We start from the raw sequence: 22,052 nt of genomic DNA on the forward strand, positions 1-22,052 counted from the left end.
AAACACTATCAGAGGTGCTGTTGTTCTTGTAATCAAAGAATTGTAACTCCTATATATAGGACACAGCAAGTTTGTGAAGTTGCGTCCCTTTCATAATAACGTTCTAGTATTTATACACGCACACAATCCCAGCAATTCAAAATTATTGTAAAGGAGGAGGAAGAAAGTTATACTGTGTACTTGATTTGTTAAAAATGCTGTTTTAATAAATTATTAACATAGTCTAGCTTTCTTTGAGATACCAGCACAAAGAAGGTTCCTTTTTGTCAATACCAAACACTAACTATTAATATTTTAAAAATTTTCTCTTTTTGAAAAAAAACGTTCTCAAGGTAAACAAGTACAGTATCAGATGTGAAATGCAGAGACTGTAATGTCTGACATATCCTCCTTCAGCTATTTCTTGCAAGTAAACATTTAACTTACGACGAGCATGCCCTCGCCTTTTCCGGTGCGTTCTAAAGCTACAGTTGTTATTTTGACCTTTAGCTAGAGAAAAAATCCGAGGGTGTTGTTGTTGTTGTTTTTTTGTTTTTTTTTTTTAGTTTGTTTGTTTGCTTGTTTGTTTGTTTGTTTTTTGGGGGGAGGGTTGTTTTTGTTTTGTTTTGCCCACAAAGCCGACACAGACAAAAGTATTTCTGTGTAAACTATGGTAGGTTTATGTATGAATTATATTATTTAAATGAACTCTTTTTCGATCATAAACTCCCCTAGAAAGGCTTTGCTTATATCTGTATATAAGATCGAATTGCCTATAATCTTCATTAAATGACGATCTGCAAAGCGAGAAGACTGCATGTAAACGTACAGAAACTTTATTCATCTAAATGTTTCTCGTAACACTATTAAAATTACACTAAATATCCTAATGATATCTTTTCTTAATTATACAACTGGTGTCTTTCAAAACTGGCGTCACAAATTCGGTACACGTTGAGAAACAGATGAAATTTAGATGTTTCTAGAAGTCTTCATCTGAACTAACAAATGAAGCTGTCAAAACATATTCGAGCTTTCATGTTACTCACTGAAAAGGTCATCTCAGTAACATGAAAATACAAATAAATATTATGAATACAACACTTTTAATGCATGTAGGGGTTAATTTTAACATTGATTGATTTCTCGCTATTATATAAAAAGGAATAATAAAACATAGGAGTTAATGTCAAAGATGTTTATGCTTCGGTATTGTTAAAGAGAGAAAGCGGAAGCAACACTCAACACTTCCACACAACAGACGAGGGACCTTCCAGCGCTGTCCTCCCTCTGTCGTCTTTGGATAATGTTTCTTTCAAAGTTCGTCCAAGTATCACTAGAGAGATTACGAGATTTCGAAGACTGATAAAATACAGTTATATACTACATTCATGTCTGGTAGCTTTTCTCAATCACTCACTCTTTCTTCTCCTCCTCTTTATCTATTTTCTCACTCTTTCTCTCACCCCTAAAATCATCAATCAACATAATTTGTAGAGCAAAAACGGAGCATTGTGATGCACATGATCACCGGTATGTAACAACAGCAATAAATACACTTATACAACGTAACATAAAGCTGCTGAAACTGTTTAAACACGTTAGATAGACACTGTAAATGCAGAATATCCCTGACATATGTTGGGTAAGTCGTTGGCAAGGCATTAGGCAACCTTGAAAGACACAGAATGTGGGCAGTCTCGTGAGAAAATTAAAGGTCAGGCATCAGCTTATCACGTGACGTACTCCATGCTGAGGTAACATCCTGTCAGCTCGTACAACAGCATCTGACGGTGTTCTTCCCCTTTAACTTTGCCCAGAAGCCGCACGCTGTCCGCAAAACCATCGTCCAGCTTGTCACCGCCCTTCTGAAACAAGCCTCTGACCGTCACCAGGCAACCAGGTAAATAGCTTACATCTGTGTGTGATTTATTTATTTACTCCAGGGCCATTGTCATGATAAAACGACAAAACCATGATAACACAATGTTACAAACAAAAAATGATAATTTACACTAGCTGACTGGGAAAAGTAGCTATGCAATTACCATAAATAATTATCCAGTCTTGAAATCATTCTATAGCAAGACTGTTTCTAACTAAAATCTGCATTAAAAAAAGATATAATGAAAAATTCTTTATAGTGATTTTGTCTGTTGATGCAAACAATCCACTAAGTTTTGATAAGTTTGGAAGAGTAGAAATTTATAAAAAAATCTCCTATGGACATATCTAACTCGAACATAAAGTCTAAGGTGCAAGTAAGCTTCAATGCATAATACAAAATATTCTTCTTCAGTTACTTTACATAAGGACATTAAGTCCTGTATAGTGTATTGTCTATGTCCAAAATAATAAACAGCAATAGTTGAAACGCCAATTTTGCCATTTACTCTACAAGTGCATGTCTAAATTCATTTATAAATAAGTGTTCACGCTGTTCAACACGCCATATGTACATATGATAATTCATCGTGTGTACAAAAAATCTCTCTAAGTTCCTAAAAATTAAAGAACAAACTGTCTTGAATCTTGAGCCGAGAGAGTGTGTCAGAGAGTGTAAGATAGTTGTGGACTACTCACCATGGTCAGGTTGTGATATGTGAGACGGATGAGGTCAGTGAAAGCGCGACTGACGTTGTGTCCAGTGCGGCTGCTCGTCTCATAGTAGGGTAGCTTCGTGAGGTCACTCATCTAGACAAAAACAGCGATAATAGGTATCTATGTACTGTTTAATTGCTAGTGTAACATTGATAATATGTCTATGGTTAGAATTAGTTCATCATTTCTAGAAGCTGCATCATATAGTTTAAGATCAAAAGTAATGTAGTATTTATAGGGAAAAAGCAAGGCTTGACAATAGGACCGATCGAAATCTTCACAAGGTCCTATGCTGCACGTGAGTGCAAGGAAAAGAAACAACACACGTTAACCCATCACAATGAAGAAACACTAACGCATATTACTAAGAAGAAAAGCATCACAATAAGGAACTGAAAACATAAGCAGATCCAGCACTACGAGGGCATACATTTTCATGGGAACGGATAGCAGAGTGATTAGAGCGCTAGAGTCCGAACTGAGAGCGCAATGGTTCGATGCCCGATTATCGCAGCAAACTTTCCCAACTGTGGTACCCGCATGTTCTTTCGCCAGTCAAGTTTAACGATACTGTCTCGTCGCCTATCCTATATGATTAAATACATGGACAAAAGGTGATTGATTATACATACGGAAGTTTCACCTGAGATGAGACAATTACGCAAAAGGCGAGCTATGCAATAGAAAGAGCCATGGAAAATGAAATACATAAGGCTAACTGTAACAATTAATTTTAAATATAACTGTTCATGCCGTCACGATTATGCAAATCCTCGCGACAGGTGAATAATAGCAAGGTCGTGCTTCACGAGTACAATGTAAAAAAAATTAATCAAAGTCACGCAAAGCGTCTTGGTTACTCGGCGCCAATGCTGTGCTAACCTGCTGCGCTCGTTCCGGTTGAACAGTTCGATATGGCGTCAGATCCTGTTTGCTGCCCACCAGGAAAATGACAGGATTGGATGTATTGACCTTTGACACAGTTAACACTGATTAGTGCGTTGTGTGGTTATAAGACATCTACAGTAAGGTTTATCATAAGAAAAAAGTAACTAATCTATATATATGGATAAATATATTGATGTTTCATTTCATATGACAGCATGAAAAACACTGACTGGAAGGTGTTATAAGCGGTGGACGACTTTAAGAAGTGTATTCAAAGATTTAAGCGCGTGCACACACAGACCTGATTGATCTCCTGGATCCAGTCTGGCACGGACTCCAAAGTTTTTTCCCGCGTTACGTCAAAGACGACCAGCAGAGCATGCGCGTCACGGTACAGTGATTTGATGAGAGAACGCACACGCCTGTGACCAGCTGAATCACTGCCAACAAACAAAAGGACACCGTTCTAACGCCCAGCAAATCGTCATGACCCAACAGTGTGTGCACGAACTAATAATATCCCTGGACTGCTGGCAGACGATTTTTTCCCAGTTAACTACTAAAACGAGGGCATGCTACGACAAAGCTTCCGGTTTAGTCACATTCTTTGTTACAGCTCGCCAAGACAAACAGCGAACTTCGCAAGAGGCTAAGCGTTGGTCTTGGCAGACAGACAGCAATCCACCTATACACGTCCATGGTGTGTGTGTGAGAGAGAGAGAATGTCTGTATTATAAGATCATATTGCAGTTTCACAAAAGGCCTTTAGTCTCTCTTGCATATCTTTACATCTTGTATGTATTTTACCAAGCACCTGTAGTTTGGCAAAATACGAGTAACCAAATTAACAGCTGCATTTTATATACAATCTTTAAAATTTATGTTACACTAGTTAACAATAACTTTCTTTGACATAACACTAATTTTGCAATTCTTTAGAGATCGTTAAACAGGTTAGATACGGGTAAAAGGCGGTCCACTTGTGCAGCGATAAAAAGGGTACTCGACCCTAGCACGAAATCCGAACGTGGAAATACTTTTTTGTTAAGTATGCTATCCACGAGATGCCTACACCAAAGCCTTAAACAAAGATTTTTTTTTATGAGTAGCTTCTACTTGTTTGTACCAGTCAAGAAAAAATAGAATACTGTTCCGAAGCTTGACCGACTGTAGGTTGTTTAATAGATATAAACATACATCGTAATCGCTATAATTAGCGATGCATGTGTACTGTAGCTGGATAGTGTTACTCAGCACCACGGGAACACTCGAGTGTATAAACAGATGCTAGGTTGATGTCTGCTGACTCAACGCCCCCTTACAGGTGAATGACGCCGGATTAAGCCATCTTCGCATCAACACCTGGCAGGTAATGCTGTTTTGGGTTTTACCAAGAGTACTTCACCGCCTACGCATGTTGACAGATTTAACCAAACGGATATAACTGAGGTATGGCAGGACAGAGGTTAGGTAACAAGATAATTATATACATACAGAACTGATTAATTTGTTTAGTGGGAAATTTTTTGGACTGTAGATGAGACCAAGTTGCAGAAAAGACCGACTAGTATAGCATCGAGCATGTGGGATGTAGAGTGACTGGAGTGGATAGAGATATATGTAGCTGCAATCAGAGTGGCTAGGTCTGGGTTACTTAAGAGGCGTTTTTTTTTTTTTTTTGGGGGGGGGGAGGGCCAAATGACTAGGCTGAACTCAGAAGAAACACTATTTCATAGTCAATAACCTCTTATGACCTCGAGATATAAGCTTGAGTACAATACCAGGTTAAGACAAGGTTAAAATCGCGACTTCACGAAAGTACATGCACACGCTGATGTCATCAGGTAGGATCACATGTTAATTAATTAGTGGTGTAAAAGTGTATGGCAAAACACACAGCACACACATGAACATACGGCATATAGATGGACATTCAGACGACTTACATGAGCTTTACACGGATCGTTGTGCCGTTCAGAGGAAAGTCCATGTACTCAATATCCCCTCCTGTGATGCATTAAAAGAACGGAAAATAACATCCAGTTATCTTTACGGCTTTAAGCAACTTTTTTGGTGGGTATCGAGGACACACAGAGACACAGTCACAGGAGATAGAATATGAACGATTTCGTTCCGAATGTATGAATCAAAATATATTAAAGCTGTAAACTTTCAGGGTTGACAATTTGATAATACGATTATTCTTACCACGTTAGCCTGCAAAAGAGATGGAGACACGAGGAAGAAAAATAAATGTCTCGTGATCAATTGCCTGGTGGGGTAGAGAAAGGTGTCTTGCCCGTGTTTTGTAGTAATGCCTGGATAAGCTTACCCCGAGTCTGGCGATATTGTTATTAGAATTTTACCCTTAGTGTGGTGGTAATGGTGGGAGAAGCTTACCTCTAGTGTGGTGGTAATGGTGGGAGAAGCTTACCTCTAGTGTGGTGGTAATGGCTGGGAGAAGCTTACCTCTAGTGTGGTAGTAATGCTGGGAGAAGCTTACCTCTAGTGTGGTGGTAATGGTGGGAGAAGCTTACCTCTAGTGTGGTGGTAATGGTGGGAGAAGCTTACCTCTAGTGTGGTAGTAATGCTGGGAGAAGCTTACCTCTAGTGTGGTGGTAATGGTGGGAGAAGCTTACCTCTAGTGTGGTGGTAATGGTGGGAGAAGCTTACCTCTAGTGTGGTGGTAATGGTGGGAGAAACTTACCTCTAGTGTGGTGGTAATGCTGGGAGAAGGTTCCGCGCAGAAAGCGTGTCAACAGCGATGTCTTCCCCACGTGTTTGTCCCCCACCAGCGCGACCTTTACTTCCGCAGTTCTGCCATTCTGCTGCCCTGCTTTTGCCATCTTGATGATGTCCTGTCTGCGAGACGGTGCCAACGAAGAAAATGCAAATGCCTTCTTTGACCATCAGCTTTCTGTAATGCTGGAAGCAAAGACAAACAAAGCGTGGTCACAACAATGATGTGTTTTGTGTTTGGAGCAAAAACGAGGTTCTGCCGATATCGTAGATTCGTGCCAAACGGTACAGTGAAGACAGTTTCAAGATGTTCCGCATGCATATGTAGATGCTGTAGATGAAGCTGTAGAAAGTAAAAAACACAGCAACAGCACACACAGAGAAATAGAAAAGCCTGCAGGACAATCTAATGAAAAGGAAAGACATGAATTTAAGACTGTTTAAAGTTCTTCATTACTATTACTCTGAAAAGTAATAATAAAAGGTGTAATTGGCAAGAACTTTCTCACCTGTCGGGCTCGCTTAAATTGTAAGCACTTTACCAAACTATAATTAGATACTCATTGTGGATTATTTCATTCATTTAACAACTGTGATCTCGGTATGTAAGTCTAACCAAAGGCCTGGCTAGGCATCTCTAAAAATAAAAGTCGTCCCATGACTTTTTTCAGGTTTTAGGGAGGTGTTAGAGACCTCACTTTACTCAGGGCCAACTTCACGTGAGAGCGGTGCCCACCTCCTCTTTCCCCAACCCTCTTTGAAGTCGGGTACCCATTCTCGCCATCTAGATCGACTGGGGGGAAGTGAGCAACGTTACAAGGGTAACGAACCAGAACGCCTCAGTTCCGACTCCTAACCACTCGACTATACGTTACCCTGATCCCACTCAGCCTCTCTAGGATTTTCTAAAACTGGGATGCAGAAATAATGAATTCTTTCTCACTTTATCCTTGCATACGACTGCCAGCTTAGCATTATCCTTGTTACATCTCTGTAATCCTTTCACAACAGTGAACCAGTTCCACACTGCGACTCTGAGAGCCTATTACTGTGATCCCATGTTTGAGCTCGACTGCTTACAATCACTCTTTAAACAAATTAATGGTGACGATTCAAACAGTAGTTTAGCAGCACCGCATATACTTCTCTAAGAGCTACTGTCTGTCGATAAACCGTTCACCCCAGCAGCGTTCTTTCTCGTTTTACTCAGTCAGGCCAACAAATAAACGTTTTGTTGTTGGCAAGAAAATGCGTCTGGTCATGGTCTGTTCTCGAATGTTTGTTATTAATCTGAGCAATAACAATTTTCTAGTTCAAGTATTTTCCTCAATTTTGTTTGGAAAGAGATAGGTGGCGAAAAAAAATACGTTGAAGCAGAAAACAGGTAGATAGAAATATTCCAATTGTGAGCAGCTTACCTTTTCACCTGGAGATGTAAAGTAATAAAGAACATTTTCGCCGCTTTAAGAGAATGCACGTGGACAACAGCAGTGACGATTATACCTCAAGTCCTGCGCCACACGTCTGTAGGTTTTATCTCGTCCTCAAGACGCCATGGAGCAACAGCCGTCAGCTTGTTATGTGCACTCATACATGTACATCTGTGGCATAGCGCTGCTGTGTTGCTCACCATCGGTTAGCAAGATAAGAGCAAGGATTTGATTATCTGTTGTGTACCACCTGACTGAAGTGGGAAGGGGGCAGTGTGAGGGTGTGTATATATTAGAGAGACTGTCTTAAAATAATGTTTAATAGATCTTAGGTTTTTTTGTTTGTTCGTTTTTGCTTTAATCCATCATTCGGTACCAGTCCACCACTTTTTAGATACCACAGTAACCTAATAGACAAGAAGGTTGGAGGAGGGATGATAACATCTAAAATCCTTTCTCGGAATTTGCAGCTCATTGAGCCGAAATGTGGGTAGATCCCTTCTTCTATCTATCCCAGGTGAAGCTTGTGTTATCATACAGGAATCCGACCATCCAGTCCCCACCCATGCATTCAGATGAGTGACCATCGGGCCTCACTAAACTGACAGCGGCCATGTCTGTTACCACTTTTTTGGGTCTCAGTTTACAGATGAGTCATGTTACTGAGTGGAATCTACGCACAATATCTAATATAATGTAATAATAACTCAAACATTATTGCTAATTTGTTATTATAAATGTAAGAACATGCTATTCATTAAACAGAGGAGGATGATTTTATTGCAGCGAATAAAGATCACACCTATGTGATTGGAAATTACTAATTTGAAAAGGAGGTATGAAGAAAAGCTTAGAAGGAAGGAAAGCTGAAAAAAAAAAAGTCCCAAACTGTATCATACCAAAAAAGACAGCAAAGGGGACTTTAAAGAGCACTCGTGAAGAACTGAAAGAAAGCAGCTGTCTGAACAAGCTCAACAGCTATAAAGTTAATTTCTATTATCATTTTATAACACTATGGGGATTAAGAAGTAATTGTGGCTGTACAATATTTTTTAATTGTGGAATAAAAAATTCTTGTGTCTAATCTTGCTCTTAATCACCCCAAGTGCAGCATAGGGTTGCAAAATAGTAGTTCCTTTTTTGTATGGTCACATGGGCTTGAGAAAGAGTTGCTGATTTGCTAGTACTTTCTTTTGGAATACTTATTCAACATCTTAGTGCGCATCTAGTTGTGCCATTCGTTAGCATTCATAAGACATTGTGAAACTGTCTTGCAGTTGAGTATGAACATTAAAAAAGTGGTCTGGTCAATGAGAGTAAATTGTGGTGCTCAGACTGAGAATTGGTGTTTTATGCTGTATCACAGCAAGGCAGCCAGCCATGTAAACAAATGCTACAGCGTGCCTGAGACCAGTTGAACCCAGAACGGCCAACCTTCATGGCATTGGTTATGGGCACTAACCATTGTCACCAGGATGCTTTTTAGCTGAGTATTAGAATTTAACAGTGCTTGCATTTTCCACTTAAGGTAAGTTTTATTGCTCTGAGCTCAGTAGATGCCTTTAATATAAACAGTAATGCCTCAAGCCCCTTGATAAAGCTGGAGCAGGATATTTCCTTATGCCTGTCACTCAATACAAAGCATTACTATTCTATAATTTGTGTCAAAGGTATGAGTAATTATCTCATGCTGTGTTGTGAACTGCAACTTGTTTAGGAGCAATTGAGATTACATACTTTTTAATGTTTTCTGAATAAAAATGCACTATCGGTTATAGTGCTGTTAATAAATGCATACAGCATCTTATTTAAAGTTGCTGAAAAGGTGTTATAATTACAGGACACATGAAAGCTATGCAAGTAACATGTATAGGAATATTAGTGCTAAGTATACAGTATTGAAAATTCAAGACTTACTTTGTGCTTATGTAACTATATATAATTATACTGAGGGAGGACTGACACAACACTGTTCAATGATGATAGTGATCCTCGCAAAATCCTGCTTGTTTTGGTCTGTCTCTTGCCTTCTTCAGTCTCTCCAGAATTATCCTTGATAGACTCCACTAGGGATGGACAGCAGCATGATCCCCCACAAATTGTTGCACAGAGAGGTCTACTTTCTTCAGTAACTTGACCAGGTGGCCTAGTTTCCAGTCTGTTGGTACTAGCTCTTGTGGAGAAGGGGCTTTAAAATCGAAGATGTTCAATTGCTGTACTTTTTTAAAGTCAACCTGAGACCAATACAGCACGAAGAAATACAGAACACTAGACAGTGACCCCAGCGCTTTTTCCTGCACCGAAATTCAAGAGTGATTTGCTATGGCAGCTAAAGGCCTTTGCGCGGTCACTCTTCATTCATGGAGGGAAGTCACATCCTTGCAAGTTGAACCTATGTATAATGATCATGTATGAAACCCAGCAATAAAGATCAAGCACATCCTTCAAAATTGAACTGCGGGTTGGGTTACTCAAGTAACCTGTATTTTACTATGAAAAAGACATTTAACTTTTATCTTGTCTTAAAGTAACAAATTACACAGCACATAGGTTTTCCCATGGTATAAACCTAGATGTATTCACTGTTGACATGAAAAGACTTTACAAATCGCATGAGCTCAATCTGCTACTGTATGAAGTTATATTAAGTAGCATCTCCAAAATGTTTGTGAATGTTAAGTTTGGGGAACTGAAAGCACTGTAGCTTTATCAAACTTCACATGAATGAACAAAAATTGCTAGCTCTTGAAAACAAATACTGTTGGTAAAAAAACGAGCACATAAGCATGTGGAAACAACTATCAGTTCTTCCAAGACAGCTGTATATCCACCTCAGGTGTAAACTGCTTCAACTATTGGTGCTTTGCACATGTCTGCAAGTCATACTGTATTTACAAATAACACAGGAATGACATTCTCCTACAACATGAAAACCTGAATCCAGGACAGTGTCTTTATTGTCAAGCACACAAAATTAAGCAGCTGCTATTTCACATGGTCGTTGATCAAGGCTTTCTTTAGTGCTGCTTTCTTCGGAATGAGCATCCTGAAAATTATATGTAAGACTATAAGTTATCTGCTTACACCTCACCAAGAAACTAGGCCAAGTATTACTACATAAATAAAAAATAAAACAATAAACATGGATCCTAAATTACAAAATAGGTTATTTGCTCACCTTTGCTTTTAAATTTACAACAAAATATGAAAGACAATCATCAACTTCTCCGCTGCATGTTGAAAAGAATAGTTTTGCAACCTTTGGGGTGCTTACCTATGGCCAGCTTTTTTGTGAGCTCAACGTTCATCCAGGTCTCATTAAATTCTCTTACCTTTTTCGGGTGTCAGGCATAAACAGTTAAGACAACTAGAGGAAGTATATGTTGTATGCTGAAATATGTTGTATGGGTCATGCAGCATCAGATGACCATGCTCTAACCACTTAACCACATTATTTTCCAGTTATAAAAAGTGATTTGGTCAGGATGCACTTAACTGCACTGAGTTTAATGGGGGAAAAAGTCTCTTACCCTCTGTGAGGCGAGCTTTGCCACCTGTTGGTTGACACAGCACTGTGGAGCATCCTACACACAGCACTACAGTCTGTGCATGTGAGAACACAGTTGTTATTTTGTAGCAACCTGCAATAAGACAATACTGGAATCTCATCTCACTGATGATTAAGGATGTACATTTGTTGATTTCTCAGGCTGCAAAGCCCATTGGTGTGGATAAATATCAGTGTCTTGCTCTTGACACTACAATAACCAGTACAAATAGAAAAAGACTGTAATGTTTGCTCAACAGTATATATATAACCCCTATCAGAAACATGGATTCCTTGCAGACGATTGAGCAGAATGAATCTGGCTAACTATGAACCTTGTAATATCAAAATACAAATAGTCATGGTTTTCCTTTCGGAATGGATTCCTTATTAACTTTTAACCAAAAAAAGCTTGTTTAAAAAGCCTCTTACCTGGGCACTTAACGTCCATAAAATAACTGTTTGGAGAAGGCACAAGGCGCTTAAGCTTGCACTTTCTTTTTTCCTCCTCCAAGGAAGGGTGCAGAAGATCTTTCGCAAGCTGTTACAAAAACACAAAATTTATTATTAATTCGATACTCCATATCAACAAAGAAATAAAAGCCATGTAACGTTTCATCGTATGATAACAGTGTGTGGTATGCCTTAGTGTTATACTCTATCGTACACCTTACAGAGTACTGGACGAAATCAGACTGATGCTAAGTAACTTACCTTCAATTAATCTATACTGTGCCATTTTAAAAGCATAATAATAAACTTGAAATAAGCAACTGAAACCTATGCTGTCTTTACGATTATTATCGAGATTTCGAATCACATGTCATGTGCGCAGAAACACTACAATACAATGTACAATCTTTCAGTCTACATTTTAAGCATTTATCATAAAAGGAACACTGCTAAAACAATGGCAATTGAATGAAGTGAAAAAATAATTTATCTGAATTATTAGAAAGCTGAAAAAAATGAAACATCATACTCACAGGCATCTTTCTTCTTTGATGGCAGACGTGAAAAGGAAGTACGATGTGGGGTCCACACGTGGTTTAACAGGGCTTTCGTTGCACAACAGAGTGCAACTACTTTTGCGTCTGTTTCGTATGTCGTTATTAATGATATCAACGTCTAAATTTAGTATATCTTAAAGATGACACTATGTTAAAACCAGTTCATGATACTTTTTCCTGTTTATGTTCCAGAGAAATGGTGTTTGAATGCTAAAATATAGGTAGCTCTGCATGTTACATATGTATAATAAATTGGTAGGCAATGTTGTGGCGAAGTCGGGTTATTTTCAAATTTTAAGCTGCATATATGTAGAAGAAACGTAGATTATACGTACTAATTCATGGAAGGTAAAAATACTTTCACAAAGTATGTTACAAGTACAGCCAACATCCCTTGCCCCAACTCATATTTACAGATTACATGAAAAAAAAATATATATATCTCCATTCAATTTTTAAAAAGTTAATGAGGAATTTTTAAAAATCTTATGTAAAACTGAAAATGCTCTTTAAGGAGTGAGCTGCGCAAGCTTTTTACATAATTTTTTTTTCTTTATCCTTTGATAATAGAGATGTTTTAAGCTGAGGCAAAGTGAAGAGTGTGAATCAAACTAAAATTTTATTTCTTAAAGATTTACTTCCAACACAATGGCTTAACACCTGATGAATACAGTGTATTTGAAACCCTTGCTGAGGACACAGCTGTCATTCATTTCATGTATTTCAAAGTGATGAAGCCCACAAAACTTGCGCACTCCTTCTGCTGAGATCTATTAGGCATAATTGAGAAGATTGCATAGTCCACCCTAGACCATAACTGCGAAAGAGTGGTTTCCAGACTTTACAAAAATTTCCCAGGACACGGCGGCGAGCCTCTGGGTAAGATAAACCCTGTTCTGCTTTGATACGTTGGATTGTGGCTTCCTCCTTATAGCAGGGACAGTCCAGGAGGAGGCTGAATGGCATCCTGCAGTTTTCTTTTCACATTTGGGTGTTCCATGACATTTGTCAGGGGAGTGCGAATCGCTGCACTTAACACAGCGTACTGCTGATCGGCATGCACTCGACCCATGTCCAAACCTTTGGCAATTGAAACAGCGTAATGGTGAGGGGATGAAAAGCACCAGTTTTAGCCGAAGATATCCAATTTGGATAAACTTTGAGGGGTTCAAAAGAGAGGTTAGAAAGTACCTATTTGTTGGAATGGTTTTTCCCTCTCTTTTTAGGGTGACCCCGTATACATGAGATACACCTTGCATTGTGAGTTCAGAGCATATATCTACTTCTAATAGTGTAGCCAAGTCACTTCATCTGATGACTCCTCTAGAAGAGTTTAGAGTTTTGTGTATTAAAACTTATGGTCCACATAGTGTTTTCCATCCCATTGTCTTAGTGCTTCGGATGTTTTGATTTTTACACTGAATCAGAAATTGTCCAGATCTGAGACGCTTGATCAAAGTAAAGTTTGCAGAGATATTTTGAAATCCTTTTCTGGATGGCAAAGAGGGACAGTCCATCTATGGGATGCAGGCGAGCAGTACCTTATCAGTATATCCAGCAGGCCTGCACCAGGGCTACAGGAAAAATATACCGACCCAAAATAGTTTGGATCAGATTGACCAACGCTGCAGCCTTCTAGCAGAGCTAGGGCATTGCACGACCAGCCGATTGGTAAGGGACAGCACCAACCTCCTGTCTAGAAGTTTGGGCCAAAGAGGATTGTTGGTATGATGGGCTGAAACCCATCAGTGACCTCAACCTCCAGGATCCCATTCTCCCTGGACACAGGTCATCCTGCACGGCAAACACAGGGGGACTTAAGAAGGCTGCTGTGAAAACAAATCATAAAAGAGATTTGTGGGAAATATTGAAAAAGCAAAGGATCAAAAGGAATAAAGGTGAAAGGACCTGTGAGACAGAAATAAGTAGTGAGGAAGAAAGAAGCAGGCCACTGTTACCCATCCAGAGAGGTTGAGTGTCCATCCTCGGCACTAGGAGCTGGGCCCATGGGGGGGCAGTAATGTTGTAGAAGCAAGCATATCTGTTATATGCAAATATAGGTGCATGGTTGTTGATGATTTAGTCTATATATTATTTATGTGAAGTACTCTGAGTAAATCTTTAGAAAGGCGTTATATAAATCCTCCTTATTAACATTATAGCACAAGGGAAAAGACCTAGAGAATGCATTTTTCTCGGTTTCATTTCACATAACTACCTCTGGGCCATATTGTTCGAGTATAAAAAAAATACAAATACTAAAGACCTTAACTGGTTGGTATACAATAGCCATTTTTGTATTTATGTGTGTGTTGGGGGGTAGCTATGGCTATTTAGCAGTCATAATGACAACAGAGTTCCAGTCCAATATTTGTGCCAGGCTCTTTGCTTTCATATTGGGACCAAGGCCACAAATCTCCTCTTCGGACATTAATGGCAACCAACGTTTAACAGCCCGTAAACTTATTCTAAGCAATGAACTCAAAATATTCCTGCATGTATTATAACCACATTTATGTGGTGCACACACCCACAAGAAAAGAAAATTATATCTAACATCCATGATATTCTGAACTTTTTATTTGCATTTATACATGCACACAGCCATATACAAGTGTTTATGAAGTTTTCTGCACTTGCTCAGTGTCTGTAGATATAAGTAAGAAACTACTTTTGTCGGCCTTAGAAATTATACTCCTTTATGCAGACACTCTCATCTACTCTTGTATGTGTATATTCTTGTACAGCATGTAAAGTCAACGCACAAACTTGATTCACATTTCCTGGCTGACCTCTTCAGTCCATACTAACAAGACTGAGATGAAGTACAAAATATTTTATTTGTCTGAAGATGAGTCATTCGTACTAATTAACTGCATTCATACACATGTAAACAAAATACACGTTTGCTTGCACTTTCTCTTGCTAGCCAGCATGCATACACACACATACACACAAGTACACAATGTAACACAAAGCACTACAACGCAGTATGCCAACCAGCAGATTGGAGGCAGTTCCATGACTTCATGGCAGTTGGCCTGCACTGCACATAACAAAGCCAATGAATACAGCTGGCACAAATCCCAAATCCAGAAATACAGACACGTTATCCCTGAAGGACACAACACTCAAGCCATACACAATAAGGAACAACCTCAGAGGTCATCTTGAATTTGTGACCTTGTGCAAAATGATACTATCAGGCATTAGAACAAAAATATGAAGATACCAGAGTGAGCATTTTGAGACAGCTTGTATTTAATATGCATATGAAATTATTTGACTTAGAAATGCAGTTTTATAGAAATTATCTGCCATCCCGACCCACTTTTAACCCAAATGTATTTGTTTAAACAATTATAAAATAATCTTCTGAACCAGCATTTATAAAACTGTTTAATGGTTTAAAATAAAAGGAAAACTCAACTTTGTCTCAAACAACCCTGCACAGTAAAATTTGCATGAACCTTACAAATGCCCTTTCATTGGTCAATAAAATATTATTACAGTACCGAGGTGTCAGTTCCAGTTATTTGTGCTAATGACTGATGTCTACACATCTTCCATTTAAAGACACATTATGACAGCTAACATCAACCATAAATTCGCACAACCAATGGTTAAAGACAATCTGGTTACTTGAAACAGTATCAAGACTGCAAAGCCCAGTTTTTCCTATAAGGTAACAACCAGCACATCAGTGCAACTAATCCTGTTCCTCACTTCTACACCTACCAAAACTTTGCACAACCTTACAATAATGTACAAATTATATCAAACTCTATAAAAATAAGTTTCTGAATAGTACAACTGTATAGCTAGCCCTATCCTCTTTAAGCAATCTATCAGCCATGCTTACAGACCCTAGTAATGCATCACTGCACGCATTAAAACAAACTAATGCTGCATAGTAAACTTTCCATTATAATAAATTATATATATTTTTAACCCAATCTTTTACTTAAAGCCTACAAAAATTGTGAAAAGTAGTTAACTTTCTTCAGCAATTTAACATTGTATGCATTCAGACAAACTTGCATCCAGACAGTCATAAAGCCATAATGACAAAAACTCTACGGTGGTGAACATGACCAGAGAACACCTCACCCTCTCCATCTCTACTTTCATGTCCCTTTCACCAGGAACAGACTGGCCAGTTAATCAACACCCGGAATAAACGCACCCTGTCTCAAGTAAACGTCAAAAATCTGTTCCTGCTCAGAGGCAAGGTGTACATCAGACATTTTTACAATATCGACAGTCATTAATAACATTTACAAGCCCTCTTGCTTGCTGCAGTTTTGTGCACCAAAACTAGTTACATCTACATTAAGTACCAAATGCCCCGGACAGTAACTGGGTAAATAAAAGTATTACATGGAAAGCACTCTAGAAAAACAAACAAGCAAAGACCTTGAACAGCAGCATACAAAATGTGATTAATTATCATGGCACTCTAAAGAAAGTGTCATAATGAGAATGCAACCACAGAAATACTAAATAACAACCAGCAAGACTCACTTGCAGCATGTACATACTCAAAGGAAAAACTACGACAACCATACACATTTGAAGAGCCACAAAGTGTACACGGACACAGCAAACAACTAAAAAAACTGTGTGCTTATGATTGCTGCAAGTGAAGACATCAACACTGCGAAGGCAGAAATGTGTTCAAAATATTTGATACATAAAACACATAGCTGCCAACCTCCCTTTTCATACTTTTCAAACAGAAGAAGGTTGAGAGTACATGAAAAGATTGATGGTGTTAAGTTTTATGACAGTGTTCACTAGCGAGTAACATACATCAACTTTATTATGTAATGCATACAATGAAAAAGGATGGAATGGGATTATGTTGTAAAATGCTTTATTGGCAGGAACGAGGGGATCGGGCAGGCGGAGGAACTGACATATGTTTATGTCTACGGTAAGTAAACTTTAAAGTATAAACAGCCATATCAGGTGACAAATATTTTTTTTGTCTGTAAATAATGGTGTAAAAACTGTATAAAGCACACAAATATTTGTCACAGCTATCGTTTGATCATATCAGATTACACAACAATTTTGATTATAGTCTACTCGTATTGTTTTTCATCTTTTGATGCTTAACAAAATGTGACCATCAAAATCATAATTCTGTGAAGATACTTAAAACCAGAGCAAAAAAAAAATTAAAAATAAACCAGTTTAAAGGCCATTATCAACAAGGGTTAAAGTGCCTCAGTAAGGGGCATGTGATAACTGAATAAAGTTTTTCTAGTTCCCATGAGATGTTTATTAACCCTACAATCTTGGCTTGAACATTCACAAGAAGACTCCTATTGCTTGAAACAAGAATGCAAGAACACGAAGCCTGAACAAACAATTTTTGACTGCAAATTGGCACACATCTAGCTCACACCTAAAGCAGGAGGCATGCCATCGATATGTTGGAAAAGAACCCTGCTGATTCATGATTTAAATGCACACACAGACACACTTTCCCAATTCACATTCCACTTTGCCTTTTGAAAGCAGCAAAGACAGACTGCTCAGTACATCAATATAAAAAGATTAAAATAAACATTTATGAATTATGTCTCACACCAATTTACTTACCCCTTTTCACCCAAGATTGCCTAAAAGAAAAAATAATTTTTTGTGCAAAAAATGGTATTTTAAAAAATTTTGGTGAATTATAAACATTACTGTTATAGATGCTTGAAAACAGCATACTATGTGCCTAGTGACATATTACCATTCCACAGTCTACATCTACAAGATCAAGGACTGCTAAGAATGTGCTAATACTTATTAGACATGTGGAGATCCTACTTACCACACTGAATGTAAAGATGCTAAAAAAAAATTTTTTGATTATCATCTTCATTAAAAAATAAGGAAAATTGACATGACATCTTTTTTTACACACCACTTTTCATCAGTGGTAACTTGCATTGGCTAATGTCCTGTTCTACTTTGATCAAGGAATTCTAAAAATCAAATGTGAGGGCGTGCTAATGATGACCTTTAAAAGGTACAGCCTACAAAGACCATATAAAGCCATGAATATGAACTCACATTAAAATTAATGTGTAATATTAAATGCACAATTTTCCTGCAATGTTATAAACTTCCAATTATGTATAATATTAAAACTGAGGGACATGTATATCTATTGTGTAATGTGCTCCACACCATCCTTTGAGTCTTCATTCCTGTGTGCCCAATACTTGACTGTTAATTACATCATTATAAATGGTATGAAAGGCATCATCCCAGAACATATGCTCACATCATAAAATATGCACCCCAACAGTATGATGTATATAACATGGTCCAATGCTATATAATCATCTATGTGAATGGTACCATATCTATTGCTTTGTCTGCCAGCACAGCTATGAAAAATTCCCCATCTAATGTTCCAAGAAACTGTAAACAGCTCCACATTATGGCAAAGCCAGTCTGTGCAAAATAAGTGTCTCTGTAGACAAACTTCAATATGGAAATCACATATACAGCAATACAGACAACTTGTGCTACAATTTCAGCACTGTTGCAGATGGCTTGTAAAACCATATTATTGTGTGTGAAAATGTTTTGTGATCAGGTCCTAATGATTGCATGCACACACATATTCACTCTCATATTGGTTATGAAATAAAGAGACTTGAATATAAAAGTACATATTTTCAGAAACACATTCACAACACACTGCATGGCTAAGAGAAAAATAAATAACATTTTTGTAGGCCACCCTGTACACTTCTGTCCTCATGTAAAGATATATCTGCACTTAAACCAGATTAGTTCTGATGTAGCAAGAAAAGGGAGACCATTATAACCTCCAGTGCTGCATCCTATTTTGTTCCAGTCACCACAGCTCAGTCCTCACTTTAAAATGTTAACACCCAGTGCTTTAAATTGTTGCTTTTGATAAATTCTCCATGTTTGTGATATAAATCTTCTGTGAATCTGTCAAGGAGCATCTTCAATGTCTGAATAGGAGACTGCAATGCTGAGCCATCTGTCAATGCTGAGCCAAAATGTCATTTCCCACAACACAAAATACTGTTTCTTTGCATCATTTACTTGAAAGTGTCAAAGATCTAAAGCATTTCTTTATGTGACACACAAAACACAGCAAACCACTGCCAATCTGTTTACCACCTTAACACACTGAAAAGGCTGATGACTTGTAAATTAAATGAACAATAGAGTTATAAGGTTTATGTTATAATGATAAAAGCCACAAACTGATGGTTTGTAAATAAGGCTAAAGACAGATAAATGAATTTTATGATAAGATTAAATGGCAGAATAGAGTGTTTGTGTGAGATAATAATTATTCCTGTAACAGAGGTATTTTTTTTTGTGTGTTACTTTTGACAGACATTAGTCATAACTAAAGAGCAAGGCAGACCTTTAACTGACAGACAACTGGATCCATTTAAAAAATGGCCATAACATCCAATGCAGCATTTGTTATTTAGTGTTCTGGGATTTTTGTCTTCCCTCCCTAGTAATCCATTCACCATCTCTTCAAGGAAGAAAATCCAAATCTACAATGTTTTATCAGTGCACAAACACACAAGTTCTGTCACTCACATCTGTGCCTGTCATTCTGTGACCATCAATGATTGGGCAAGGAAATGGCAATTATACTTAACACCTGTACCATCTATTAATGACTCTGAATGAAGCCAGTAATAATATTTTTTTCAGGCTGAGAGATGATGTAAGATCACAGCTGAACAGCACTCCTATGCTTCTTGTGTACCCACCACATTTCTGGCACAGAAACAGACATGCCCATGTCACAGAGTAGGCATTAAGAGAATAATTTAATGCTTGGCTTATCATGGACAAGATTTCTCTCTTGCAGTCCTTGTCATACATGCAAGCATGTGCATGCATGCTCATGTGCAAACACACACACATGCACGCAGGTGTACACAAACTCTCTCTCTCTTATGGGCACACTCTCTTTTCACCTTTGCATACTTAGACACAGATGGAAGACCTGGTGATTGTTCAAAGAGTGCTGGCATATGTATAATAAAGTTACTAAGACTCAAATGAGGGGAAAAAAGACCAATGCTCATGGTTGAGGGGCTTCCATTTACAGATGTGTCTGAAACATTTGTTTGTTCAACTAGTAATGGGTCTAAACACAGACACACCAATATTAAAAGCAAAAGACACTTGAGTATTGGCCAACATCCCCACTACTCAACACAGTGGATGACAAACAGCATCCTTGAGACTTGCCTACAGAACATTTCAATTCATTCCAAAGGCAGAGAAACACCTACAGTGTAACAACAGAGATCAGTCACAAAATGTTCTGTTTCCATGGTGATATATGGCTCTTGCATAGCATGTGCACTGGATGTTGACATTTTGAGACACTGTGTTGTCCTGTGTGTGTAGTAAAATTCCAGAATCTGGGCACTTGCCCACCAAACCCTGACTGTTATTAGCAGTTCAGATAAGTACCAAGCACTTGCCAAAATCTTAGTATCATAGGTCAAGGCCACAGAAAGGTGAAGGTTAGTCACTAATGAGCAAACACCTGGTGCAATGGCACCAGAGCAACAGGTTCATCCATCTCTCTGGCACTGCAGGAAGAAGCCAGGAGGCAGAGGAGAGCTGTTTCTCTAGCATTCAAATTCTTGCTGAGTGATGGCATTGAGGTCTTTCATCAGGCCTTCCAGGTTGGCCATCTCAGCTGACAGCTCCTCAGTGCTTAGAGATTTCTGCAAAAAAGTCATTGATAAATGACAACATTGTATATGAGAGAACACATCTAACAATCTACATTTTATTTTTCTCCACTTTCTTCCTCATTCTTTATAATGTTGTCCAAGCTCAATGTGCACACATACACACACATACCTATATCCATCCATCTGCTCAACCAGACAAAAATGGCCCACTGCACACATACACACATGCACAGGCAGAGAAAGAAAGACACAAAATAGGAAACTGTAATATTCTTCCTTTAAAAAGGACAGACCGTCAAGTCCTGCTGCTTTTTGCCATGTTGTGTGACATCGGGTGCCTTGCCTGGTGTGAATGGCAATGGAGATCGTGTCTTTGCTGGTCCAGTGACTGGTGCAGATGGCTTTTTGTAGGGACTTAAATTGGGCTGAGGCTTGACTGAAAAGGGCATTGAAACATTCAATCTCCTCTGACCCCTTCATACACGTGAAACATGCTAGTGAAGTAGCATTAATTAAAATAAATATCCGAGATCCTCATCATTCATAAACCACAAACATCCACACTCTTATGAAAATGTAAAATGCATAAAAACATCAACACACATGCACACCCACATATGCACGCAAGTTAATAAACTGTATAGTGATAAACACAAAATAAATTTCCACCAAGCTCATGCCTAGCCAAAACCACAGATTTCAGTGGGGAACTTAATCCATACAGTCAGCTTTTGAGCAAGCTGGGATTAATTGGTACAATTAAAACCCCACGAAATAATTTAGTAGCATTATATTTGTGTTCAGAGGACACCAGCATCAAGTAGATTAAAGGCATTTAAAATTACAAAAAAATAATAATATTATTATTACATTATGGAAAAACTGCTAGCAATACAGACTAAGCTTGCTACAAATCAACCAGTTAGGTGCAAGAAAACAGTTCATAAAACTGAGTGACGCCTGTGCACTAAGCTACAATTCTGACACAGCAACACAGACACATTAAAAGTCCATCACTACAGTACAGTTCTGCCACTGCCTACATATAGACATTCATGGGTTACAGTTCAGTTATTGTATAACTTGAAAACCACACGTCACAATTTGCTACTGACCAGAAGCTAGGTGCAAGAAA

At 38.3% G+C, this 22,052-nt stretch overlaps 3 protein-coding genes and 1 long non-coding RNA gene across 5 annotated transcripts in view; 1 reads left to right on the forward strand and 3 right to left on the reverse strand.

Annotated features, from left to right (window-relative positions):
* Positions 1-843: 843 nt before the first annotated feature.
* LOC112557536 (ras-related protein RabC-like) lies at positions 844-7,803 on the reverse strand. 2 transcript variants are annotated; one of them, XM_025227475.1, is made up of 7 exons: positions 7,626-7,803; positions 6,176-6,393; positions 5,415-5,475; positions 3,770-3,908; positions 3,463-3,552; positions 2,563-2,673; positions 844-1,844 (listed from the first exon to the last, which is right to left on the reverse strand). In XM_025227475.1, the coding sequence occupies exons 2-7, from the start codon at positions 6,312-6,314 to the stop codon at positions 1,713-1,715; spliced, it is 672 nt and encodes a 223-aa protein (XP_025083260.1). In that variant the 5' UTR covers positions 6,315-6,393; positions 7,626-7,803; the 3' UTR covers positions 844-1,712. The 2 variants fall into 2 exon arrangements, with proteins under 2 accessions (XP_025083260.1, XP_025083259.1); XM_025227474.1 differs by having other exon boundaries at positions 844-1,847; positions 7,626-7,800.
* LOC112557538 lies at positions 4,235-10,375 on the forward strand. Its single transcript, XR_003097967.1, has 2 exons — positions 4,235-4,837; positions 9,004-10,375. It is a non-coding gene; the product is annotated as an uncharacterized LOC112557538 (long non-coding RNA).
* Positions 10,376-10,576: 201 nt separating this feature from the next.
* LOC112557537 (40S ribosomal protein S27-like) lies at positions 10,577-12,307 on the reverse strand. The gene is made up of 4 exons (XM_025227476.1): positions 12,171-12,307; positions 11,617-11,725; positions 11,168-11,278; positions 10,577-10,683 (listed from the first exon to the last, which is right to left on the reverse strand). The coding sequence occupies exons 1-4, from the start codon at positions 12,174-12,176 to the stop codon at positions 10,655-10,657; spliced, it is 255 nt and encodes an 84-aa protein (XP_025083261.1). The 5' UTR covers positions 12,177-12,307; the 3' UTR covers positions 10,577-10,654.
* A 2,449-nt stretch (positions 12,308-14,756) lies between these two features.
* The window catches only part of LOC112555534 (neogenin-like), a 40,249-nt gene continuing 32,953 nt past the window's right edge, over positions 14,757-22,052 (reverse strand). The window contains 2 exon segments of the mRNA XM_025223971.1: positions 14,757-20,947; positions 21,211-21,353. Of these exon segments, the coding sequence (XP_025079756.1) occupies positions 20,849-20,947; positions 21,211-21,353 (242 nt within the window). The 3' untranslated portion in view covers positions 14,757-20,848.

Source organism: Pomacea canaliculata, linkage group LG2, assembly GCF_003073045.1.
Source record: "Pomacea canaliculata isolate SZHN2017 linkage group LG2, ASM307304v1, whole genome shotgun sequence".
NCBI classification, from domain to species: domain Eukaryota; kingdom Metazoa; phylum Mollusca; class Gastropoda; order Architaenioglossa; family Ampullariidae; genus Pomacea; species Pomacea canaliculata.